Genomic DNA, 27,961 nt, shown 5'->3' with positions numbered 1-27,961 from the left:
AATGCATGTACACGTCCTGGCTTCACCATTAGATAACGGCCACCGGACTCACACCCATCTCTTCACAGAATGATTGACCGCACTGATTGATCTCCACACTGGTATTATTGTGATCACCCCCTGTGAATTATTCTGATACACAGACTCCGATACCTGCAGATCATGGATGCGGAGTCTGGGGGTTCTCTTATCTACTGCACCGACTGGTAAATTGTGTGACGTGTGGTGATAGAATTTATACCAAAAACAGCGATTAATCTGGTTAGTTATATTACACGGCTGGTATTCTGAAAACTACTGTATATAGACATACACACGAGGGTGAGTCAAAATTATTTTCTGCACCCTGGTTACATGAACGGTGCTATCAGCACTTTGAGGGCATGGTGACCATCTCCCGTCACTGCTGTGCGTTCTTGGACAGGTTACATCACTTCTTTTGAGACTGCGGTGCAAGATACAATGGCTGCTGCACCACTTGTGATCTGCACAGAATTAGGCTGCTGTCACACGCTCAGTATTTGGTCAGTATTTTACATCAGTATTTGTAGCCAAAACCAGGAGTGGGTGATAAATGCAGAAGTGGTGCAGATGGTTCTATTATACTTTTCCTCTAATTGTTCCACTCCTGGTTTTGGCTACAAATACTGATGTAAAATACTGACCACATACTGATAGTGTGACGGCAGCCTTAGAGCAGTGCAGTGATCTGTTTCTTCTGGTTCGGGAGTGTGTCGGGTGGCCAGATTGATTGAAGACTTTGTGCACAGTACAGAGAAAGCGTTTGGTCAAGAAGAAATGTTTGTGACGGGATAGAGACGTGCAGGACGGTTTCACAATGTCTGCCATGAGAATGAAGCCGGATGCCCGTCCACGACTGATGACAATATTGAGCGTGAACTCCTTCTGTTGGAAGTGGCTCCAGTGGATTATCATGATGGGGGCCCTGGAAGAAGTTTTACGAGGATGACAATTCACATCCAATGAAGTGATCCCAGCTCAGCCGGAAATAGTTTTTAATGAGGGAATAGCAACGCTTGTTGGTGGACAAAATGTGATCGAAAATCAAGGAGATTATGAAGAAAATTCTGCATCGTCTTTTCTGAAAGTTGATTAAAGGATCCTTCCACCAGAAAAAACGCCATTGACCTGGTGATATGGAGTAAATCTGCAGGTTAATAGCGTTACTATCCTGCCTGATGCCTGGACGTAGCGAAACCCTGCGGGAAGAAAATAGACTTTATTCCCTCGGCAGCGTTCTGGTCTGAGTATATAGAGCAGCGGCTGTAACTGCACCGTCGGCCCTGAATGACACCCGGCTACAATGTAGAGCCAGTGTCAGGAGCGCGGTTACAGCTGCCATTCTGTATGTGACTGAACCAGCGCCACCCCGGTGACTGAAACCCGACTTCTACTAGGGAGAATAATGCTCATTTTCTCCCCGCAATATTCCGCTAAGTACAGGAGCCAGGCAGGTTGGTAACCCCATATCTGCAGGTTAATAGCGTTTTTTTGGCGTCAGGTTTCCTTTAAAGCACCATTCCTCAGCTTTTTTATTATTATTTCAACCCTGGAGTGTTGCCACTACAACTGTAAGTTACCCGATCATAGTATTTTACTCACTAGCTGCCATCTTCAGCTCTTCCTGGCACCACTCTGGTCCCGCACTGCCATCACAAGCTCTCAATGATATTCTAGGAGACCCTTGTTCAGCTTCTCATAGACTTACATAGAGTTGTTCTGGCTCTCCCGGCAAACATTGTAGAACCGTAAGAAGACTGACCAGGGTGGTGACGATAACAGTAGAAGATGGCAGCTGGTAAGTATGATACAAGGTGCAGGGAACTTACATTATTAGCACCACTCCAGTGGTAAAGCTAAAAAAAATGCTGGAGTGCTGCCTTAAAATAACTTCTACAGCCAGTAAGCGGATAGTTTTTGGACTCCCCCCTTGTATACTGCCGGGGCCCAAAACATTCACAAGCAGACTCTTCAGCCATATCACCCTCCTGTACAGATTCACTGCAGTAGAGCAGAGGTTGCTGGATTCTTTGTGACGTCAATGATGGTGGCGATAGAAGGAACAGAACATTAAACCTTCTTCTACAGGAGAATCAGAACTGCCAGGATGGTGGTCTAACATCCCTTGCTGCCATGTCTTCAGCTCAGCACAGTCATGCTTGCCTGCCCTCTGTAGGAGCTGCTGCTGGATGATTCTATACGTAAGATGTGAAGCGACAGGTGACGATTTTTTTTTAATCGTGCCATAGAGAAGGTGTTTCTAGGTTTTGGAAGCCCAGACTGGTGCCAAGGTATTCTGGGTAAATGCTCCTCAGAGGTGTCCAACGTCATCTGCACTGGGGTCTGCTCCTCCTGCATGATGTCTCGCTGGAGAGGATGACGTCGCAGTCTCCATTTCTTCCCTGAGAAAATAAATGAACACATAAAAAATGCAGGATCCTAATCTCACCAGAGCAGATCAACAGAGAGATATCGAACGATCTGCCGTATGTGGGAACCATCACAGCAGATCACCAGTGAGAGATGGAGGGAAATGCCATCTGTGAGGACGGTGATGGTGGATTAACAATGAGAAATCAAGGGATCTGCCATCTGTGGGAATCATCATGGTGGATCAATAAGGAGAGATCGAGTAATCTGCCATCTATGGGACCAATCACAGCGGATCAACAGTGAGAGATCGAGTGATCTGCCATCTATGGGACCAATCACAGCGGATCAACAGTGAGAGATCGAGTGATCTGCCATCTATGGGACCAATCACAGCGGATCAACAGTGAGAGATCGAGTGATCTGCCATCTATGGGACCAATCACAGCGGATCAACAGTGAGAGATCGAGTGATCTGCCATCTATGGGACAATCACAGTGGATCAACAGTGAGAGATCGAGTGAGCGGTATCCGGGATTAGTGGCCAAACTGAAAACTGCAACATTTCAGGATTTTTTTTTATTCTAAACATTAATATGGAAAATACCAACATTTGTGCAATATGACAGTGGTGCAGATAATGAATGGCACCCATCATGATCAGACAACATGTCTGCCCCCAGAATTCAGTCTGGAGCACTCTATATTATCAGCGTGGAATCCACACACAGACCGTGCATCAGTGGGGGACAAGGCTAATAAGTGAGACGGGTGAGGTTACCTGCTCCGGATGCCGACTCTGCTGCTTTACTGAGCTTCTTACAGGATTCCAGCCGGGCAGCTGCAAATCAGAGATACAGAGCAGGAATCACTGCAGGAACCGGACAATCCCAAGATCAGTCGCTTCTCACAACCGGACCTAGACCCGGCCTGAACTGTGTACAGGGCCTCCACAAGTTGCTCCATCTACACTAATGTGGACGCTCAGAATGCCGGCAGAATGGAGGAAATTCCCATTATTGGCCAACACTGATACAAAGTCTGAATGCCTCATAAATGATAGCGGGAAACAATCGATAGACGTAAATCATCGAGGCACAAGATGTGATCCCTCCAGAAAGGTTTAAAGTTTGCTCCAACTAATAAGTTTAACAAGTTCCATGTGTATATGTACAATTTATCATTCAAACCGATCATTCAAGACACCACATCTACCGATCTCAAAAATAAATCTAATTTCCACCCAATCCATGAATATTCTAACTCAATGAAGATGTTTCTGAAAGGAGTTACTGAAGATCTACGTCAAATTAACCCAACATGTACAAATAAAAGTATACATTACAAGCTTACCCCTTAGGAAAAGAACGCCCTAAGAACTCTTCAAAATAAAAATCAAATTGTAATCCGCCCGGCTGACAAAGAAGGGAGTATAGTCATCTTAGACTACGATCAATATCATTCCGAGGCAATGAGAATCTAGGTGATGAAGAAACATATGGTAAAAAAATCAGTGACCCTACAGATGAGATCCTGAGCACCATAAAGGATTTATTAATAAGGATGAAGCTCGATGTATTAATATTCTATATTGAACCCTCCAGGCACAGCCATCGTCTCAGGAGTGGGGTGCCTCTAATTTGTCAAGGTTTGTAGACCACCAGTTGCAAGCGTGTGTTCCTTATTTGCATCTTTATCTCAGGGACACAAAACACATCTTACAGCTTGTAAACGGCCTAACATGGAAGGAGAACTACATTATGGGGACCCCAGACGTCACCCCACTGTACGCGGTAACGGAACATCAGAAGGGTGCGAAGCTTCAATGTTTTTCTTGAATACGTTTACACAGATCCCCACTGACAAGTCCAGTTCACTGGAGATTGTATGAATTTTATAGTCATCATATTCTTAAATCCAGCAATGATCATTATCTCCAGCAGCAGCAGGGCACGGCCATGGGGACCAGGTTTGTGCCAGTTACGCTAGCCTTTATGTTGGCCTGTGGGAACACCAGCTTATATACCCTCAGGGCGAACTGTGCGCCAACCTGGTCCTACGGAAACACTTTATAGACTGTGTTCTTTGTCTGGTCAGGGGATTCCCTAAGTTTATCCCAGTTTTTAGATTCTATCGTCTACAATTCACATCTACCACTAGCAGGGAATCCCTGACTTTTTTAGACTTAACTATTTTTATCCACGAATATAAAGTTTGCACTGGCACTTTTACCAAACCGACTGACAGCAATAGTCACATTGCCTTACACCGCTGACATGTGCCGCATTGGTTACTCAATATTCCTGGAGGACAATTTATTCGCCTCCACAGAAATTGTATGGAGAATATGGATTCTGAACAGAAAGCCAACAACCTTATGGACACATTTATAGAGAGAGGATAGAATAAGGACTTCTTAGGCTACGTTCACACTAGCGTTGTGCGCCGCTGCGTCGGCGACGCAACGCACGCAAAAACGCGGCAAAACGCACGCAAAAACGCTGCGTTTTGCGACGCATGCGTCGTTTTTTGCCGAAAATCGGACGCAAGAAAAATGCAACTTGTTGCGTTTTCTTGGTCCGACGCTTGCGGCAAAAAAGACGCATGCGTCGCACAACGCAACTAACAAAAACGCATGCGTCCCCCATGTTAAGTATAGGGGCGCATGACGCGTGCGTCGCCGCTGCGTCGCCCGACGCTAACCCAACGCACACTAGCATAACGCTAGTGTGAACGTTACCTTAGAGACACAGTAACCAAAATACCAAGAGATTTATTGATCTCCCATAACATAACTAATAACCAAAAGCAACAAGATCCTCTCAATATCCCCATAATCTTACAACATAATCCCAAAACTACTTTCTGAGAAACATCACTAAACTCTGGAACAGATTACGAGTAGTGATGAGCGAGTATACTCGTTGCTCGGGTTCTTCTGAGCACGCTCGGGGGTCCTCCGAGTATTTGTTTGTGTTTCGGAGATTTAGTTTTCATCGCCACAGCTGAATGATTTACAGCTATTAGCCAGCCTGAGTACATGTGGGGGTTGCCTGGTTGCTAGGGAATCCCCACATGTAATCAAGCAGGCTAATAGCCATTCAGATGACGTGAGGAAAACTAAATCTCCGAGCACTAACAAATACTTGGAGGACCCCCGAGCATGCTCAGGAAATCTCGAGTAACGAATATAATCGCTCATCACTAATTACGAGAGGACAAGATTCTGGGTGAACGATTACCGAACCAACCACAATTCATTTACAGGAGGACACAGAATAACCTGGCAGCTCCGACTGTGCAAGAGACTGTACACGGTAGTGGTCACCTAATGACCCCACACCTCAACCTCATAGGTTTATTTCTGTGTAAACTGTGCTGCACATTAACCCCTTGTAAACACACGACCTTTACACAGGGTAATGAGATATATAACATAAGACTTCATCTCCTGTCACACTAAAGGAGGCATTCAATGCCATGTAATAAAAAATATGTGGGGCGCACTAAAAGAAAACTCTCCAAAACAATTGGTGAACACATTAACAACATCTCTAAAAAATACAGGATCATCCCCTATCCGAACACTACATTGAGAAACATGGGGGCAACCTGATGGGGACACAATTCTGGGGGTACAAGTTGTTGAGGATTGGAGGGGTGGTAACTGCAGAAAAATAATGTCTCGTAAAGAGACAGAATGGATCTTCGTCTTCAATACCTTAAAACCGCATGGTCTGAACAATGAGGTGGAGCGTTTCGGGTTTCTGTGATCTCCTAACGCCTCTGACTGTTACCTGAATAAAGTTGCATTCATCGCAGTAATCTCGTGTTTTCTCCATATATTAGAATAGCAAATTTATGAAAAACAAATACTTTCAAAAATAATTTTTATTACAAATTTTCTTTAAACTAAATTAATAAAAAATCATCCCCCCAAAAAATCATTTCCCCCACAAATATCATTTTTATTAACATGTTAACTAACCGTTACAGTATATTCATGAACAGGTATTGTTCATATATCCATGATTAATGAAATCAAATAAAGATTCATGCATCGAGAACATGTTGTAACACACTTTGCATATGTTCTCTCAAAAATATCAATATTCTCATTTTATCTAAACTTTCCCTCAATTCTGAACATTTTTATTCCTCCTTGAATAAATCTAGTTTTGAGATCCGGAGTTTTTATCGGCATTGATCTCCTTCATGCTCCTGCTGGTGACCATCGCTGGTCAGTCTCTCACCTCTTAACATATCCTGCACTATGACAACCAGTCCCATCTCTTCTGTGGCGTTGCCCGCGTCCAGTGGTGGTCACATGCCCATTTAGACTAATGGAAACTGGCATTTAAAAGTTCACTACACTGGAGTTGTAATATCTCTGACGAAGGAAGCCGCAAGCTCCTGAAACGTGTTGGATTAGAATTGTAGGCTGCCAACTTTCATCTACCCGACCATAGGTACAGGAGTGATGTCACTACCCCGATTCCCCGCTCGGGTCATCCGGCAGTGATTCCCTCTGCACTTGCCGCCGGCCGGGGCAGCGTTCGTAACTTGGAACCACTGGCTAGCAGCCCCAATGAACTTTGTTACGTGGCTCCTTGCCACATCTCCAACGTCCCGTGGTCCAGCAGCCGCCTCACCCACGATCCACTCACCACAGCAACCGCAAGTGCCATCCACCTCCGACGCCAGGCTCCAGCAGGACTCACGGTACCGTGCCAGTGTCTCCGTGCCTGCTGTTCCACGACGGCTTCTGCACAGTACACTAGGACTTGGATATACTCACCTATAACGCATGCATCAATGGCCGCTTCACACCAGGATCCATACTAAACGGCACATCTTTCATCTCTGTGCCGATTACTACAATGGCATCCTGCTCTTCCGCTATCTAGTAACCAGACAGGTAACTTTATACATATCACTATTTGTGGCACAGAACAAGACTGCAATAATACTCTGTACTCTACATGATACCACGTTCTTATTAATGCTACCTACCCCCCTTTTGCCTCAGAATTTTTGCACGGGCACGACAATTAGCACAAGCTGATCTGAAGCTACTGTAAGGGGACATTGCGTTTATAAGACGCATCCTATTCTCTCACCATTCGGCCGCAGTACAGGTAATACCGCTGTATATTACGGCTTGTAGCACAGGCGGATACTGTCAGGCCATGTTCACACGCTGCGAATTTTGAGCGGATCCAAAGCGGTTTCCCAATGCGTTTACAGTACAATGTAAACCTATGGGAAAATGCAATCCACAGTGCACATGCTGCGGAAAAAACGCACGGAAACGCAGTGGTTTACATTCCGCAGCATGTCAAGTATTTGTGCGGAATCCGCAGCGGTTTTGCACCTGCTCCATAATAGAAAACCGCCGGCGTAAAACCGCAGTGGAATCCACACAAAAACCGCGGTAAATCCGCGATAAATCCACAGGAAAACCGCAGTGTTATTGGCCTGCGGATTTATCAAATCCGTTGCGGAAAAATCCACATTGGACCATTTCTACGTGTGCACATAGCCTTACACCTCTCTGCACCCAACCTGATCCCACGTCACTACCGTAGAGCACAATCAATACTACTGCCACACGCTGCTCTCTAACAGTTATACGGGGACCACTGCGGCTACAATTTTTCGGCTCTAAGCGCCACTTGGTCTGAATATACATTTTTATTGTTTATCCCTCCAGTTACCTCTCCTTATCCGGCTTCGTATCTTTTCCAGTCGGTCTGGGTCTCTGTTGTTGAAGTCGGTCCAGCGATGTCGGAGCTGGCGGGGGGTGCGCAAACAGCCAGACAGAGGCTCCAAGCGTCTGGCGATCTCCTGAAGGATAGATTTACGCTGCCTGATGGGAATAGCCCCAGCTCGAATGAGATTATCTGGCAGGAAGTGATCCATTAGCGCCACAAAATACTCCAGCTCCGCTGCAGAGAAGTTTGGGGACCTCCTGATGGATCTTGCTCCAGGGGAGTCTGTCAGAAGAGAAGTGATTAGGCATCGGTGTTGCTGGCAGGGACTTATTACAGGACAATACAAAGCACTCCGCTCACCTTCCTGCTCCGAACAGGTCTCTGACTCCAGGATGCAAGGACCTGATGATAGAAGATCAGACTCCAGCTTGACCACAGTGGGACCTGTGGAGAGTTACGAAGAGCTAATGTCTAGTGCAATGGATGGATCCCCGGAGACCTCAACAATACAACGGGGCTGTGCAAAGATAGGATGGCACCATGCTTTCTCACAACCTCTGCAACTTGGAGCAAGGGGATGACTACCCGCAAGCCTGCTGTATATATGGTCCCAGGAGCCACCATCTCTAAGCCTGTTTAGAATTTCATCACAAAGCTGTAGAGGACGTCAGATTCTCACCCTCAGCAAGGGGCTCCATCCAGGGGTACGAATCTTCTGGGGATTCAGAATTAGAAGATGGCTGCTCGGTGCCCTTCCTTTGACTCCCTTTCCTCCTGTGATTTTGGCCGGACATCACTGACTGCGGGGAGGGAATGTCATTACTGCAACTTCCTCCTAAGAGAAAAGTCCAGATATTCAGAAATATGTAAGAAAGTTCAGGATCTGAGGGGAAGTAGGTGATACTAAGTGGAGGTAGTGGCAATATCCAAAAACATTCCTGAGAGCGTGAGGACAACATATGAAATGGCCGCAGTGGTGGTGAGCGACAGATTGTTATCTGAAGTTACCCCTTCCATCATGACAATTCAATAACTGAGCAGCAAACTGGACAGAGACTATGAGATCCTTCGCGTTCTCAGAGATTTCTAGGATTTGGGCCAAATATAAACAGAGATTTCTCAGGATATTAAGAATTGTCCACTAGGAGGATCTTTCCTGGAAGAATCTAAGAACAGGTTTCACTGACTACAACAGATCCTCTTAGTACCAAATAAAAGAATGGCAGCCGTCTTGTTCTAAGGGTTCATTATACTATCGCAGTTTCCATCTGACTGATGCTGTAAGGAAACAGAAAATGTAAAAATCTCATGTATGAGAAACATTCCTCACCTCCTTCATCTTCTTCACTGTCCGGCTCTGATTTTATCGTCCGCAGACCTGGGAATGAATCACATGATGAAATTGTGAGGTGAAAAAAAAAACATCACCCAGATTGTAGTACCGTCGCCCGCATCACAGCACCGTCGCCCGCATCACAGCACCGTCGCCCTCATCACAGCACCGTCGCCGCATCACAGCACCGTCGCCCGCATCACAGCACCGTCGCCCGCATCACAGCACCGTCGCCCGCATCACAGCACCGTCGCCCTCATCACAGCACCGTCGCCCGCATCACAGCACCGTCGCCCTCATCACAGCACCGTCGCCGCATCACAGCACCGTCGCCCGCATCACAGCACCGTTGCCCGCATCACAGCACCGTCGCCCGCATCACAGCACCGTCGCCCACATCACAGCACCGTCGCCCGCATCACAGCACCGTCGCCCGCATCACAGCACTTTCCTTCAGATCATAACACCATTGTCACTCCTCACCTCCTTCATCTTCTTCACTGTCCGCTTCAGATTTTATCATCCGCAGACCTGGGAATGAATCACATGTGGAAATTGTCAGGAGAAAACACAAAAACATCACCCCGATTGTAGCATATGGAGACACGGGCGTAAAGCTAATCAACAGGGTAAAACAGTGTGGCAATGCTTTATTGAACCACAAAACAGGCAGATAATATGAAGAACAGTCCCAGCACATTACCCAAGATGGTGCACATTACAGAGTATCACCCTTCCGCTGACTCACCGGGATAATGGCAGCTGTTATTTCAGAGCTTCCAGGGCCAAATACTCCACCTGTGGCACGCACAGAGGAAAGGAAACGACAAGCTTGGGAAGATGACTGTGCTTCAGGTACAAAGCCAGTTGACCGGAGGGTCACAACCTGGCTTCATCTTCCAGGGCTGAATACCTCACCTGTGGCACGCACAGAGAGAAGGTAACGACAGGTTTTGGAAGATGACAGTCCATTCAGGTACAAGGCCAGTTGACCGGAGGGTCACAACCTGGCTTCAGCTTCCAGGGCCGATTACCCCACCTGTGTCACGCACACAGAGAGAATGTAAAGACAAGCGTAGAAAGATGACAGTCCATTCAATTACAAGACTAGTTGGCAGGAGGGTCACAATCTGGCTTCATCTTCCAGGGCCGACTACCCCACCTGTGGCACACAGAGAGAAGGTAACGACAAGTGTAGGAAGATGATAGTCCATTCAGGTACAAGGCCAGTTGACCGGAGGGTCACAACCTGGCTTTAGCTTACAGGGTTTATTACCCCACCTGTGGCACGCACACAGAGAAGAGGTAACGACAAGCATAGGAAGATGACAATCCATTCAGGTAGAAGGCCAGTTGACCCGAGGGTCACAACCTGGCTTCTCTGAATATCTCCATTGAGCCAGGCGACCGACGGGTCCCAATCCAGGCTTTCTCCAAACGTATCCATGGATTTGCTATGGTCAATGGAGCAGATCTGTATTCTCCCAGCCGGGGGCGAAGTGCCCCAAGCTGGCATCCTGTAGAATGAAAAATCCGTGTCTCTCGTGATGGAGCCATGATGTCTTGGCTGCTGTCCCGTCTCTGGTCCTTTGGATTTTTGGATGTCTTGGCTGAAACTCTGTCTCTCCATACAGAGTCAAATAACCTCTTTTTAAACTTAACAAGTGTCCTTCAAACCAGAATTCACAGATAAAGGGGAAAAATGGTGATCTATTTGCATAGTTTTTCCTCCTCTGTTTTAAAAGTCAACAAACTCAACAAACTAGCTATCCTGGACATTATGTAATCAGCATATCATCAAACATCACTAGTCATCCAGGATAAGAGCACAATGTGTCACAACAAATTGTCAATATTACAGGCTTACACAAGTAAAAGTCTGTTTTCTTTACCAACCAGAAAGAAACACAAACTCACAAATCAACATATAGATAACAGTCTATTCTTGTTGGCTTGCTGAAAATAGACGTCTGGTTAATTAAGATTAGAGTTGAGCGAGTTTGTTCGGATTCGTTTACGAATATAATCGCCATTGAATATTTGTCAAACACAGCCAAACGTCATTAGAGTCAATGGGAGTAGAAATTACCGAATATGTTCGGAACCGATCATCAAACATACATTTGGCACGATTGGGGTACAAATATGGCATGAATATGGCAAATTCAGATTCAGTGACCGATTCCGAACAAATTTGCTCAACTTTAATTAAGATACAATGCTGTGTCCTCAAATAGTACCATCGCCCCGATTGTAGCATTATTGCCCTAACTGTAGCGGCAGATTGTATCACCATCGCCCCCTTCACAGCAGCATCGCCCCCATCACAGCAGTATCGCCCCATCACAGCACCACCATCCCAAGCGCAGCACCACCGTCCCGAGCGCAGCACCACCGTCCCGAGCGCAGCACCACCGTCCCGAGCGCAGCACCACCGTCCCGAGCGCAGCACCACCGTCCCGAGCGCAGCACCACCGTCCCGAGCGCAGCACCATCGTCCCGAGCGCAGCACCATCGTCCCGAGCGCAGCACCATCGTCCCCGATCACAACACCATCGTCCCCGATCACAACACCATTGTTATTCCTCACCTTCTTCATCTTCTTCACTGTCCGCCTCTGATTTTATCATCCACAGACCTGGGAATGAATCATATGAGGAAATTGTCAGGATGGAAAAAAAAATCACCCCTATCGTAGAACCATCACCTCTGTCGTAGAACCATCATCCCGATCATGGCACCAGATCATAACACCATAGGTCTGATCATAATACCATCATCTGGATCAAAGCAGCATCATCCCGAACATGACACCATCGTCCCGTTAACCACACCATTGTCCCGATCACCACACCATCATCCTGATCACCACAACATCGTCCCGATCACCACACCATCGTCCTGATCACCACACCATCATCCCGATCATAACAGTGACATCCCGATCAGGCGACCATTAATCTGTTAACGCCAGACACCCTGAGAAGAGGTCATGTAACATAATGCATTTGAGATATTATAACATCTAGAGAGCTCTGCATGTGATACAGGACACAGGGTCTTACTTCTCACATCATTACCTGTGTCTGAATGCCCTATAAGCATTTCTCAGTTCAGGTCCATCATAGGGTCACATGTACAAGGTGAAATGTCTGCATGGGGTGGGGCAGGGGCATGTACTTTCACATACCAACAATTATGCTGCAGAATAATTTTCCGTGACCAGATACTGTATGACAATGGGCATCCTTGTTCTGCGTGTTGGTCATTGATCATGGTGACTGTAATTTTCAATGGTGCATAGACTTAAATAGAGAGAAAGTGCAGCAAATATAAGACACAAACTATTCTACAACTCCCACTCACAATAATAGCACAACCATAGCGAAAAGTCAGGAGAAAATTATCAAAGGATGCAAAATGGCGTCTGTGCAGGTATCTGAGTAGTTTACTTATTGTCAAGGATCACAGCCGGAGGGGTTGCAGATCCTCCGTTACCTTTTTGTCAGGGGAACAGCACTCCACTGCCCCCTATTGTTAGGACGATTACACAATTGACCGACGATTAACAAGTGAGGCTGCAGCTGCTTCCACTATTAGGACAATTATTGGTGAACTCACAGTGAGTTTATAACATATACACAACCGACTACAACGCATGGAATATACACACTACCGTTCAAAAGTTTAGTGTCACTTAGAAATTTCCTTATTTTTTTAAGAAAAGCACAGTTTTTTCCAATGAAGCTAACATTAAATGATTCAGAAATACACTCTATACATTGTTAATGTGGTAAATGACTATTCTAGCTGCAAACGTCTGGTTTGTAATGCAATATCTTCATAGGTGTATAGAGGCCCATTTCCAACAACCATCACTCCAGTGTTCTTATGGTACTTTGTGTTTGCTGACTGTGTAAGAAAGCTAACGGATGGTTAGAATACCCTTGAAAACCCTTGTGCAAGTATGTTAGCACCGCTGAAAACAGTTTGGCTGATTAGAGAACCCATAAACCTGACCTTCCTTTGAGCTAGTTGACAATCTGGAGCATTACATTTGTTGGTTCCATTAAACTCTCAAAATGGCCAGAAATGAAGAACTTTCATGTGAAATTCGACAGTCTATTCTTGTTCTTAGAAATGAAGGCTATTCCATACGAGAAATTGCCAAGAAACTGAAGATTTCCTACAACGGTGTGTACTACTCTCTTCAGAGGCGAGCACAAACAGGCTCTAACCAGAGTAGAAAGAGAAGTGGGAGACTGCACTGCAGAACTGAGCAACAAGACAAGTACATTAGAGTCTGTAGTGAGAAATCGACGCCTCACAGGTCCTCAACCGGCAGCTTCATTAAATAGTACACGCAAAACGCCAGTGTCAGCATTTACAGTGAAGAGGCGACTCCGGGATGCTGGCCTTCAGGGCAGAGTGGCAAAGAAAAAAGCCATATCTGAGACTGGCTAATAAAAGGAAAATATTAATATGGGCAAAAGAACACAGACATTGGATAGAGAAAGATTGGAAAAAAGTGTTATGGACAGATGAATCCAAGTTTGAGGTGTTTGGATCACACAGAACATTTGTGAGACGCAGAACAACTATAAAGATGCTGGAAGAGTGTGTGACGCCATCTGTCAAGCATGGTGGAGGCAATGTGATGGTCTGGGGCTGCTTTGGTGCTGGTAAAGTGGGAGATTTGTACAAGGTAAAAGGGATTTTGAATAAGGAAGGCTATCACTCGATTTGGCGACGCCATGCCATACCCTGTGGACAGCGCTTGATTGGAGCCAGTTTCATCCTACAAACAGGACAATGACCGAAAGCCACCTCCAAATTATGAAAGAACTATTTAGGGAAGAAGGCGGCAGCTGGTATCTATCTGTAATGGAGCGGCCAGCACAGTCACCAGATCTCAGCCCCATTGAGCTGTTGTGGGAGCAGCTTGTCCGTATGGTACCAAAAAAGTGCCCATCAGCCAAATCAACTTGTGGAGGGGCTTCTGGAAGCATGGGGGGAACTTCTCCAGATTACCACCGCAAATTACCTGCTAGAATGCTAAAGGTCTGAAATGCTGGAACTGCTGCAAAGGAGCATTCTGTGACGAAAGCAAAGTTTGAAGGAGAAAATTATTATTTCAAATAAAAAAATCTTTTTTTCGATCCTTGTCAACGTGTGGACTAGATTTTACATTAATTTGGCAACTCATTTGATTAATAAAAGTACTAGATGGTGGCCCGATTCGAACGCATCGGGTATTCTAGAATATGCATGTCCACATAGTATATAGCACAGCCACGTAGTATATTGCCCAGTCACGTAGTATATTGCCCAGCCAAGTAGTATGTAGTATATTGCCCAGCCACGTAGTATATTGCCCAGTCACGTAGTATATTGCCCAGTCACGTAGTATATTGTCCAGCCACGTGGTATATTGCACAGCCCACGTAGTATATAGCACAGCCCATGTAGTATATAGGACAGCCCACATAGTATATTGCCCAGCCACGTTGCACAGCCCACGTAGTATATTGCACTGCCCATGTAGTATATTGCTCAGCCCACGTAGTATATAGCAATGTGGGCATCATATCCCTGTTAAAAAAAAAATTTAAATAAAAAATAGTTATATACTCACCTTCTGGAGGCCCCGGATCCAAGCGAAGCGGATACCGACGCTCCTTGCGCGCTCCGGTCTCAAGAGTGCATTGCGGTCTCGTGAGATGATGACATAGCAATATAACCACTTTCAACCGGTGAGTAGTGGTGCAAAGCAGCCTATTTGAAGTAATAATGCACATTAGTGTGTGACGAGCAATAGTGCAAGAGGCCCCCGCAGCGTTACCGGGTACGGAGCTGAGCGTGAGGTCCTGCAGTAGAGTGCCCGGCGTCTGGTGTATGAATAAGATAGCGGGCAGGCAAATCCGGAAATACTGCAGCACAGTGGCCTATATTGCTTCTAGGGGTGTCTTTATACAAACCACATTTTATCACGTATTTTGGCATTTTAACATATTTTACGTGTTTTTTAGCTTTTCATTTCCTTATGCGCGGTTTCAGTTCTTTTCTAACAAAATAAACTTACTAAATCTGAGTCCCGGAAATGGCTCAGAGCTTAGTGGAGGGAGGAAACGGACAGAACCACAGCGAGCTGCACCTTCCTGAACGGACCATTGATGCAGACCCAGATTCTGCTTTTTATTAGCCCCCACGTTACACCCACACACCTCCCCTTGATGACCTCACGTGAGTCGGATTGTGGGATGTCCTGGCTATATTAGAATTTTGGTGAAATCCCCAACTTGTAAGATATCTTCGCCGCAGAAGGTATAGTATCATCTATCAGGCCGCTATTCAATTGGAGGTTTCCTAGTGGCCCCACGGCAAATAATAAGTCAAAGCCTCACATCCGTCCTTTCTCTACAACATAGAAAATCTATCTCATAAATATTGGATAAAAACAAACAATATTCATATCTGACAGCGGCTATGTAAGTTGTCTCCCTAGGGGATAAGAATGCCTTCCCATTAGTCTGACAAGCTGCGGACACAACTTTCCCCGCAACCTGACGGACTGAAGATGCTACATTTCTACAACCCTGATAGACTGGGGACCCTACTATCACACCTCCCTGACAGGCTGTGGGACAGACACACTTTTCCCTCACCCTGACCGTCGGTTGGACAGGCTTTCCCACGATCCTGACATGCTGGGGGCATAACTTTACTACCATCCTGACAGGTTATGGGTATCGCTTTCCCATCATCCTGACAGACTGTAGGTAACACTTTTCTCCCACCCTGAACGGCTCTGGGACAAACTTTCTCCCATCTAGACAAGCTGGAGGTGAAACTTTCCGCATCTAACCTGTTACCTCAGGAGCAGTGCTAATCATGGGGCAGCTATCACCAGCCCTGTCACAGACCGTCGTAAAACTGATCGGCTGCACGTGACCACCATCATTATAATCCCAGTGCGTCTCCTGTGATACCTCAGGAGCAGTGCTAATCATGAGAAAGCTTCCACAAGCCATGTCACCGTCCGCCGTGACACTGGTCAGCTTCCTTATGATCCCCTCCGATTCTCCCTATCCTCCACTAATACCTAAGGAGAATCACTACTCATGAGCAAGCTACTACAGGCCATGTAACAGTCCATCGTGACATTAGTCAGCTGTACGAGACTACCCGCTTCACGATCCCCATGCCTGGTCCCAACGCCATTAGCACTCATGCTTGCTCCTTTTAGGGAATCCTCAGCAATATCACCCTGCAACGTGACATGGCTGAGTTCTCCTGTACCATAAGATACATTATCATTATGCATCACTTCGACACTCACATTATCAACATTGGTGACACATGACATACCGGATCCGGGAGGGTTGTCTGGAATGTATTGAGCAACCTACCTTTCTGTTCAGTTCCCAATATAACATTTGTGAGGTGCTTAGACACCCCCAATTCCCTTAAACCCCTCCCTGCACCCCCGTCCAGGAAAACCGGGCCATTGGTAAGGGACGGTGAACACCCCCAAACCCAGTGACTGGGATGAGTTCTTCAGGTAACACAAACTCAGGGTGGATGGCACATTTACCATTCTTGTGTAGAGCTAGGCAGAATGGTGGAGAAGTCTCTACTAGTGGAGATCTTTCTTCTGAGGTCTGGGAATCCCTGCAAACCACTCTGTTCCTCCATCCACCACCTGGGCCTACGCTGCCACCACATCTCCTCTGAGAAGAACCATATACCAATATCAAATCCTCCTCCCTGACGACCTCAAATATGTGTCCATCATACACCAGTGACATAAGAAGTCACCTCCATCATGATGACCTCCAATGTATGTCCATCATACACCAGTGTCAGAAGATGTCACCTCTATCATGAAGATCTCGGATGTGTGTCCATCATACATCAGCGACAGATGTCACCTCCATCCTGAGGACCTTTGATTTGTGTCCAACATACACAGGTGTCAGAAAATGTCACCTCCAACCTGAGGACCTGTCATCCTCTCTGCAGTCATCATCACAGACTCTTTCAGGCACTCAACATCCTATCTGCTGTCTTCACCACCAACTTTTTCAGGCATTCGTCATCATCTCTCTGGTCCTCATCAGGGACTCTTTCGGGCACTCGACATCCTCTCTGTGGTCATCATCACCGACTCCTTTAGGCATTCGTCATCCTCTCTGGTCCTCATCACCGGCTCTTTCAGGCATTCATCATCCTCTCTCTGGTCCTCATCACCAACTCTTTCATGCATTCTTCATCCTCTCTGTGGTAATCATCACTGACTCTTTCAGGCACTCGTCATTCTCTCTGCAGTCATCATCACCGACTCTTTCAGGCACTCGTCATCCTCTCTGGTCCTCATCACCGACTCTTTCAGGCACTCATCATCCTCTCTCCGGTCCTCATCACCGATGCTTTCAGGCACTCGGCATCCTCTGTCTGGTCTTCATCACTGACTCTTTCAGGCACTCGTTGTCCTCTCTCTGGCCATCATCACTGACGCTTTCAGGCATTCTTCATCCTCTCTGTGGTAATCATCACTGACTCTTTCAGGCACTCGTAATCCTCTCTCTGCCCATCATCACCGACTCTTTCAGGCACTCGTCATTCTCTCTGCAGTCATCATCACCGACTCTTTCAGGCACTCATCATCCTCTCTCTGGTCTTCATCACTGACTCTTTCAGGCACTCGTTGTCCTCTGGTCATCATCACCGACGCTTTCAGGCACTTGGCATCCACTCTCTGGTCTTCATCACAGACTCTTTCAGGCACTCGGCATCCTCTCTCCGGTCCTCATCACCGATGCTTTCAGGCACTCGGCATCCTCTGTCTGGTCTTCATCACTGACTCTTTCAGGCACTCGTTGTCCTCTCTCTGGCCATCATCACCGACGCTTTCAGGCACTCGGCATCCTCTCTCCGATCTTCATCACCGACGCTTTCAGGCACCCGGCATCCTCTCTCCGATCTTCATCACCGACGCTTTCAGGCACCCGACATCCTCTCTCCGATCTTCATCACCGACGCTTTCAGGCACCCGGCATCCTCTCTCCGATCTTCATCACCGACGCTTTCAGGCACTCGGCATCCTCTGTCTGGTCTTCATCACTGACTCTTTCAGGCACTTGTTGTCCTCTCTCTGGCCATCATCACCGACGCTTTCAGGCACTCGGCATCCTCTCTCCGATCTTTATCACCGACGCTTTCAGGCACCCGGCATCCTCTCTCCGATCTTCATCACCGACGCTTTCAGGCACCCGGCATCCTCTCTCCGATCTTCATCACCGACGCTTTCAGGCACCCGGCATCCTCTCTCCGATCTTCATCACTGACTCTTTCAGGCACTCGGCATCCTCTCTCCGATCTTTATCACCGACGCTTTCAGGCACTTGGCATCCTCTCTCCGATCTTCATCACCGACGCTTTCAGGCACTCGGCATCCTCTCTCCGATCTTTATCACCGACGCTTTCAGGCACTCGGCATCCTCTCTCCGATCTTCATCACCGACGCTTTCAGGCACTCGGCATCCTCTCTCCGATCTTCATCACGGACGCTTTCAAGCACTCGGCATCCTCTCTCCGATCTTCATCACCGATGCTTTCAGGCACTCGGCATCCTCTCTCCGATCTTTATCACCGACGCTTTCAGGCACTCGGCATCCTCTCTCCGATCTTCATCACCGACGCTTTCAGGCACTCGGCATCCTCTCTCCGATCTTCATCACCGACGCTTTCAGGCACTTGGCATCCTCTCTCCGATCTTCATCACCGACGCTTTCAGGCACTCGGCATCCTCTCTCCGATCTTCATCACCGACGCTTTCAGGCACTTGGCATCCTCTCTCCGATCTTCATCACCGACGCTTTCAGGCACTTGGCATCCTCTCTCCGATCTTCATCACCGACGCTTTCAGGCACTCGGCATCCTCTCTCAGATCTTCATCACCGACGCTTTCAGGCACTCGGCATCCTCTCTCCGATCTTCATCACCGACGCTTTCAGGCACTCGGCATCCTCTCTCTCCGATCTTCATCACCGACGCTTTCAGGCACTCGGCATCCTCTCTCCGATCTTCATCACCGATGCTTTCAGGCACTCGGCATCCTCTGTCTGGTCTTCATCACTGACTCTTTCAGGCACTCGTTGTCCTCTCTCTGGCCATCATCACCGACGCTTTCAGGCACTCGGCATCCTCTCTCCGATCTTCATCACCGACGCTTTCAGGCACCCGGCATCCTCTCTCCGATCTTCATCACCGACGCTTTCAGGCACTCGGCATTCTCTGTCTGGTCTTCATCACTGACTCTTTCAGGCACTCGGCATCCTCTCTCCGATCTTCATCACCGACGCTTTCAGGCACTTGGCATCCTCTCTCCGATCTTCATCACCGACGCTTTCAGGCACTCGGCATCCTCTCTCCGATCTTTATCACCGACGCTTTCAGGCACTCGGTATCCTCTCCCCGATCTTCATCACCGACGCTTTCAGGCACTCGGCATCCTCTGTCTGGTCTTCATCACTGACTCTTTCAGGCACTCGTTGTCCTCTCTCTGGCCATCATCACCGACGCTTTCAGGCACTCGGCATCCTCTCTCCGATCTTCATCACCGACGCTTTCAGGCACCCGGCATCCTCTCTCCGATCTTCATCACCGACGCTTTCAGGCACTCGGCATTCTCTGTCTGGTCTTCATCACTGACTCTTTCAGGCACTCGGCATCCTCTCTCCGATCTTCATCACCGACGCTTTCAGGCACTTGGCATCCTCTCTCCAATCTTCATCACCGACGCTTTCAGGCACTCGGCATCCTCTGTCTGGTCTTCATCACTGACTCTTTCAGGCACTCGGCATCCTCTCTCCGATCTTCATCACCGACGCTTTCAGGCACTCGGCATCCTCTCTCCGATCTTCATCACCGACGCTTTCAGGCACTTGGCATCCTCTCTCCGATCTTCATCACCGACGCTTTCAGGCACTTGGCATCCTCTCTCCGATCTTCATCACCGACGCTTTCAGGCACTCGGCATCCTCTCTCAGATCTTCATCACCGACGCTTTCAGGCACTCGGCATCCTCTCTCCGATCTTCATCACCGACGCTTTCAGGCACTCGGCATCCTCTCTCTCCGATCTTCATCACCGACGCTTTCAGGCACTCGGCATCCTCTCTCCGATCTTCATCACCGATGCTTTCAGGCACTCGGCATCCTCTGTCTGGTCTTCATCACTGACTCTTTCAGGCACTCGTTGTCCTCTCTCTGGCCATCATCACCGACGCTTTCAGGCACTCGGCATCCTCTCTCCGATCTTCATCACCGACGCTTTCAGGCACCCGGCATCCTCTCTCCGATCTTCATCACCGACGCTTTCAGGCACTCGGCATTCTCTGTCTGGTCTTCATCACTGACTCTTTCAGGCACTCGGCATCCTCTCTCCGATCTTCATCACCGACGCTTTCAGGCACTTGGCATCCTCTCTCCGATCTTCATCACCGACGCTTTCAGGCACTCGGCATCCTCTCTCCGATCTTCATCACCGATGCTTTCAGGCACTCGGCATCCTCTGTCTTGTCTTCATCACTGACTCTTTCAGGCACTCGGCATCCTCTCTCCGATCTTCATCACCGACGCTTTCAGGCACTCGGCATCCTCTCTCCGATCTTCATCACCGATGCTTTCAGGCACTCGGCATCCTCTGTCTGGTCTTCATCACTGACTCTTTCAGGCACTCGGCATCCTCTCTCCGATCTTCATCACCGACGCTTTCAGGCACTCGGCATCCTCTCTCCGATCTTTATCACTGACGCTTTCAGGCACTCGGTATCCTCTCCCCGATCTTCATCACCGACGCTTTCAGGCATCCAGCATCCTCTCTCCGATCTTCATCACCGACGCTTTCAGGCACTTGGCATCCTCTCTCCGATCTTCATCACCGACGCTTTCAGGCACTCGGCATCCTCTCTCCGATCTTTATCACCGACGCTTTCAGGCACTCGGCATCCTCTCTCCGATCTTCATCACCGACGCTTTCAGGCACTCGGCATCCTCTCTCCGATCTTCATCACCGACGCTTTCAGGCACTCGGCATCCTCTCTCCAATCTTCATCACCGATGCTTTCAGGCACTCGGCATCCTCTCTCCGATCTTTATCACCGATGCTTTCAGGCACTCGGCATCCTCTCTCCGATCTTCATCACCGATGCTTTCAGGCACTCGGCATCCTCTCTCCGATCTTCATCACCGACGCTTTCAGGCACTCGGCATCCTCTCTCCGGTCCTCATCACCGAATGTTTCAGGTACTCGTCATCATCTCCCTAGTCCTCACAAGTTTTAAAGTGACTTGTCAGCAGGATTGTGCACAGTAACCTACACACAGTGTCAGGTCGGCACCGTTATACTGATTACACTGATACCTGGTGATAAAATCCATCTTGTGGTTGTATAATCTGTATTTTCAGATTTTAGTTAATGATTTGCCTGTGTCCCGAGGGCGGACTGTAGGGGGGTCTTCAGGTGGTGCTTTGATTAGGTATTCATAATGCACACTGCTGACAGGTCACTGATCCCTCACTGACCTGCCCTCTAGTTTACATAATGAATACCTGTACATACTGAAGAAAAAAAATTAAAGAACGCTTCTGCAGGCAGGTGCTGGCCGTGGCCCCTGCGCTGCAGCAATATCGCATGTTTAGTGTCCAGTTAATAAGTATTCTTGATGTTATTGAGCAAGTGCAAAAAAAAAATCAATTTAAAAATGGCGCCTGCGCAGTAGCAGCTATTGTTGTGTATGGAGATCCAAAAGCTACTATTGCGCCAGCAGTACCATCTTGTTGGAGAAGAAAAAATGTTTCCTCCTCCAAGATGGCACCGCGCGCGCCTGCACGGTAACAGCTCTCGGCAATCGTACATATCATTAACATATGATAAACTCAAAACTGAAAATAAAGATTAAAAAACAACCACAAGACGGATTCTGTGTAATCAGTATAACGGTGCCGTCCTGACACTATCTTAAGGTTGTTGTGCACAATCCTGCTGACATGGGCACTTTAAGGCACTCGCCATCCTCTCTACGGTCTTCATCACCGAATCTTTCAGCTACTCATCATCATCTCTCTGGTCCTCATCACCGAATCTTTAAGGCACTCGCCATCCTCTCTACGATCCTTGTCAGGGACTTTTTCAGGTACTCGTTGTCTTCTCTATGGTCCTTATTAGAGACTCCTTCTAGCAATCTTCATCCTCTCTCCGGTCCTCATCAGCTCTCTCGGATTCTCATCAGCCATGCCCTACCATCCACTCTCTTTGGCCCTTGACAGTGTTATCAGACTAGTGGTACTGAGATGCTACCTTTACTTCTGCCATCTTTTCCTGTCAGCTCCATACATGAGGTTTTCAATTCCCTCCCATCCTAAAGGGTCCACATTGTATTGTATGATCAGAGCAGTGGAACTCACCTGATGTTGGGAGTGGAGGAGGTACAATATGGTGCCCCTGAGAATCTTTATTGGTGGCTAATGGTGTCTGCAGATGAGGGTCAGTCAGTACAGGGCAATATTGAATGGAGGACTCGGGGAGACCCTCATCCCACAGACGGTCCTCCTGAGTCTCATCTCCATCCTCTGAGCAGTAGGAGGATGATGATGACAGGGGGCGAGAGATCCTCCGTCTCCATCTCCTTCCTGTAGTCGAAACAATAAAGATAAAATCAGAACATGAGACCAGTGACGACAGTCGGCAGTCATGTGACCTGTGCCCTGTTCATAGTAATGTGCCCCGATCAGACAAATGTGACCTCGTGACTAGTGCACATCTTCCAGCAGTGACGTCCATTACGTAGGACCAAACACAGCTTCACACACCCACGGGGGCGACAGTCACCACATTACTCACAGACATAGGGCGACTGTCACCGCTCTCGGCTCACACACACACTAGGTGCCCGTCAATGCTCTACTCATCCACACAATGCGCCTGTCACCGCTCTACTCATCCACACAATGCGCCTGTCACCGCTCTACTCATCCATACAATGCGCCTGTCACCGATCTGCTCATTCACACAATGCGCCTGTCACCGATCTGCTCATTCACACAATGCGCCTGTCACCACTCTGCTCACCCACACAACGCACCTGTCACCGCTCTGCTCATCCATACAATGCGCCTGTCACCGCTCTACTCATCCACACAATGCGCCTGTCACCGCTCTACTCATCCATACAATGCGCCTGTCACCGCTCTACTCATCCACACAATGCGCCTGTCACCGCTCTACTCATCCATACAATGCGCCTGTCACCGCTCTACTCATCCACACAATGCGCCTGTCACCGCTCTACTCATCCATACAATGCGCCTGTCACCGATCTGCTCATTCACACAATGCGCCTGTCACCGCTCTGCTCACCCACACAACGCACCTGTCACCGCTCTGCTCATCCACACAACGCGCCTGTCACCGCTCTACTCATCCACACAATGCGCCTGTCACCGCTCTACTCATCCATACAATGCGCCTGTCACCGCTCTACTCATCCACACAATGCGCTCGTCACCGCTCTACTCATCCATACAATGCGCCTGTCACCGCTCTACTCATCCACACAATGCGCCTGTCACCGCTCTACTCATCCACACAATGCGCTTGTCACCGCTCTACTCATCCACACAATGCTCCTGTCTCCGCTCTACTCATCCACACAGGGCACTTGTCACCGCTCTGCTCACTCACAAAATGCACCTGTCACCACTCTACTCACCCACACAATGCGCCTGTCACCGCTCTACTCATCCACACAATGCGCTTGTCACCGCTCTACTCATCCACACAATGCGCCTTTCACTGCTCTACTCATCCACACAATGCGCTTGTCACCGCTCTACTCATCCACACAATGCTCCTGTCTCCGCTCTACTCATCCACACAATGCGCCTGTCACCGCTCTACTCATCCATACAATGCGCTTGTCACTGCTCTACTCATCCATACAATGCACTTGTCACCGCCCTACTCATCCATACAATGCGCCTGTCACTGCTCTACTCATCCATACAATGCGCCTGTCACCGCTCTACTCATCCACACAGGGCACTTGTCACCGCTCTGCTCACTCACAAAATGCGCCTGTCACCACTCTACTCACCCACACAATGCGCCTGTCACCGCTCTACTCATCCACACAATGCGCTTGTCACCGCTCTACTCATCCACACAATGCGCCTTTCACTGCTCTACTCATCCACACAATGCGCTTGTCACCGCTCTACTCATCCACACAATGCTCCTGTCTCCGCTCTACTCATCCACACAATGCGCCTGTCACCGCTCTACTCATCCATACAATGCGCTTGTCACTGCTCTACTCATCCATACAATGCGCCTGTCACCGCTCTGCTCATCCACACAATGCGCTTGTCACCGCTCTACTCATCCATACAATGCACTTGTCACCGCCCTACTCATCCATACAATGCCCCTGTCACTGCTCTACTCATCCATACAATGCGCCTGTCACCGCTCTACTCATCCATACAATGCGCCTGTCACTGCTCTACTCATCCACACAATGCACCTGTCACAGCTCTGCTCACCCACACAATGTGCCTGTCACCACTCTGCTCATGCACACAATGCGCCTGTCACCACTCTACTCACCCACACAATGCGCCTGTCACCGCTCTACTCATCCACACAGGGCACTTGTCACCGCTCTGCTCACTCACAAAATGCGCCTGTCACCACTCTACTCACCCACACAATGCGCCTGTCACCTCTACTCATCCACACGGGCACCTATCACTGCTCTGCTCACCCACACACGGCGCCTGTCACTGCACTGCTCACCCACACAATGCGCCTGTGACCCCTCTACTCATCCACACAGGCGCCTGTCACTGCTCTGCTCACCCACACAGGGCGCCTGTGACCCCTCTACTCATCCACACAGGAGCCTGTCACTACTCTGCTCACCCACATGGAGCACCTGACACCGTTCTCCTCACCCACACATGGCGCCTGTCAACGCTCTGCTCACCCATACACTGTGCCTGTCACTGCTCTGCTCACCCATACACTGTGCCTGTCACTGCTCTGCTCACCCACACAATACGCCTGTCCCTGCTCTGCTCACCCAAACAATGCGCCTGTCACCACTCTGCTCACCCACACTTGGTGGTGCGCATGTGCTGCTTGTGTCTCGCAGTCCTGACTCCCCGCGTCTGTGTGATCTAGGCAACGCCGGACCACAATGCCGTGCGTCCGATCACATGACGTGGATGTCACAGACTTCCGGGACCTCCTGGCGGCGGATACGCCGCATACACCCGGACGCTGGACATTGGCGTTAATTAGTATTAGTATAAAGATGGCTATCTAGGACAGTATACGTACCCCCTGACGAAGGACTCGTTCCGAAACGCGCGTCGGGGCGCACGTACTACTGGACCTATTAACCCCTGAAAGGTATACCTTATTTAATGTGTAAAGGATCCTTGTTGTTTTCATTATATGCACTTGTTCACTTTATTTGCTTCTGAGGTGTAATGCCCCTCACCCCGTTTTGGGTCAGCGGACCTTCACTCTATATTGCAATATCTGTTAAATACTGTATTTGACACTGTGCACTTTGTGAGGCTTATGTGTTTTTATTCATATATATTTTTTAGCCCTCACCTTCGTATATGTGGAAATAATTCCTTTTATACACCTTTTTTACCTTGTCCTCCTCCATCCTTCGTTTTTACACAGTATATGAATTTTTTATGAACTATATTATATCTATTATTTTTTCCTTCAGGGGTTTTTCTGTATTAATTCTGCCTATATATACTGATGTAGTTGGCACGGTTTTTTTCGGTCCAGCATACGTGCGTAGTTTGTGTATTATATATGTGGTATATATTTATATTAGTATTATATTTTTTATTCTTGTGGAGTATTGCTTACCATGTTTCATTAAAATAAAACGTTAAATTTTTAAACATCACCTATTTGCTTGACTGGTCCCTTGTTTATCCATTGCTCACATTTTGGTGTTATTCATATATGTTGAGTGGGCTCCACTTCTTTCTTTTTCTCTCTTTGGCACAATAGAAGAGATATATGCGAATATATACATGTGTATGTATCTATGTATGTATATGTTATATATATATATATATATATATATATATATATGCAACAAATGAGACAGCCGGACAGCACTACGACCAAAGCATATAGTGGGAGCCGCTCACCTGTGTCTTACAGGCCACTGTAACCGGTCCTAGGTGCAAAGCTCCGCTGGAAACAGTCCACGTGTAGATACCAGAGAAACAAATAAGAAATGGAGCGCACTCGCTGGAAATCCGATGCAGGTAACTTTATTAGCGCAAGGTAAAAGACATCTTCACGACCGGGGGTGCTGTACAAAGAAAAGCGGCGAGGCTAGACGACGGCCGTTTCGCGCCTGGCTGGCGCTTCAACGGGTGACCCGTTGAAGCGCCAGCCAGGCGCGAAACGGCCGTCGTCTAGCCTCGCCGCTTTTCTTTGTACAGCACCCCCGGTCGTGAAGATGTCTTTTACCTTGCGCTAATAAAGTTACCTGCATCGGATTTCCAGCGAGTGCGCTCCATTTCTTATTTGTTTCTCTGATTATATATATATATATATATATATATATATATATATATATATATATACACACATACTCAAATCCTTTTTAATATAAATAAGTGATATCTGTGCCTTGTTGAGTGTTCTTTCACCCACACAGGCGCCTGTCACTGCTCTGCTCACCCCCACACAGGCGCCTGTCACTGCTCTGCTCACCCACACAATGCGCCTGTCACCGCTCTGCTCACGCATACAATGCACCTGTCACTGCTCTGCTCACCCACACAATGCGCCTGTCATAGCTCTGCTCACCCACACAATGCGCCTGTCACTGCTCTGCTCCCCCACACAGGCGCCTGTCATCACTCTGCTCACCCACTGTCACGATTCACACCGTGACTGCCAACAATATGTCACGGATCCCAGCAATGTGTCAGCGATCCCGGGGAGGATATCTTTATCATCCCCACCACTCACACCAATTTGTCACGAACCGGGGTTGTTTGGTTGCCCCTGGTTCCTTCTGAAGGGGATTTATCTATATCCCACTTCCCAGTTCCAGTTTGGAACTTGCAGCTCTCTGGCGCCCCCTTACCCTCAGGGCAGACTAGGTACTGCACCTAGGGTAATCAGTCGCCAGAAAGGCTGCCCGCTACGTACTGGCTATTGGGCTCACTGCAGCGAGGGCCATTAACTACTCCCACTCAGGCGGGAACAAAAATTAACAATGCTGCCGTCGCTATGCAGTTTCCCAACCGCACAGAACAAAGTATGCTGCCACCAGCTCCGATCAAACTGGTCCGGAGCCAACCCAAATCAGTAGCGCAATTCACTTCAGAGGATGCACAGTTCGTAATAGAGAAGAAGAGACAAGCTAGCAATTAAATATTTTACTCCATTAAAAATTAGGCAGTG

The 27,961-nt window shown here is 48.1% G+C and overlaps 1 protein-coding gene across 6 annotated transcripts in view; it reads right to left on the bottom strand.

Moving 5' to 3' along the window:
- Positions 1 to 999: 999 nt before the first annotated feature.
- LOC138641582 (uncharacterized) overlaps positions 1,000 to 27,961 on the bottom strand; it is a 76,468-nt gene continuing 49,506 nt past the window's right edge. For 2 of the 6 annotated variants that reach the window (XM_069729065.1, XM_069729068.1), the window contains 9 exons: positions 22,909 to 23,133; positions 12,030 to 12,077; positions 9,923 to 9,970; positions 9,437 to 9,484; positions 8,786 to 8,941; positions 8,467 to 8,550; positions 8,110 to 8,388; positions 3,174 to 3,233; positions 1,000 to 2,423 (listed from right to left, as the gene is read on the bottom strand). In XM_069729065.1, coding sequence (XP_069585166.1) covers positions 2,161 to 2,423; positions 3,174 to 3,233; positions 8,110 to 8,388; positions 8,467 to 8,550; positions 8,786 to 8,941; positions 9,437 to 9,484; positions 9,923 to 9,970; positions 12,030 to 12,077; positions 22,909 to 23,133 — 1,211 coding nt within the window. In that variant the 3' untranslated portion in view covers positions 1,000 to 2,160. Of the gene's footprint in view, positions 2,424 to 3,173; positions 3,234 to 3,745; positions 3,872 to 8,109; positions 8,389 to 8,466; positions 8,551 to 8,785; positions 8,942 to 9,436; positions 9,485 to 9,922; positions 9,971 to 12,029; positions 12,078 to 22,908; positions 23,134 to 27,961 lie in introns of all 6 variants that reach the window. The other 4 variants (XM_069729066.1, XM_069729069.1, XR_011313914.1 and 1 more) reach the window with 3 other exon arrangements.

The sequence above is a fragment of the Ranitomeya imitator genome, chromosome 6 (assembly GCF_032444005.1).
Source record: "Ranitomeya imitator isolate aRanImi1 chromosome 6, aRanImi1.pri, whole genome shotgun sequence".
NCBI lineage: Eukaryota > Metazoa > Chordata > Amphibia > Anura > Dendrobatidae > Ranitomeya > Ranitomeya imitator.
The sequence above is the reverse complement of the archived record's forward strand: the minus strand, read 5'-3'. Positions and strand labels throughout refer to the sequence as shown.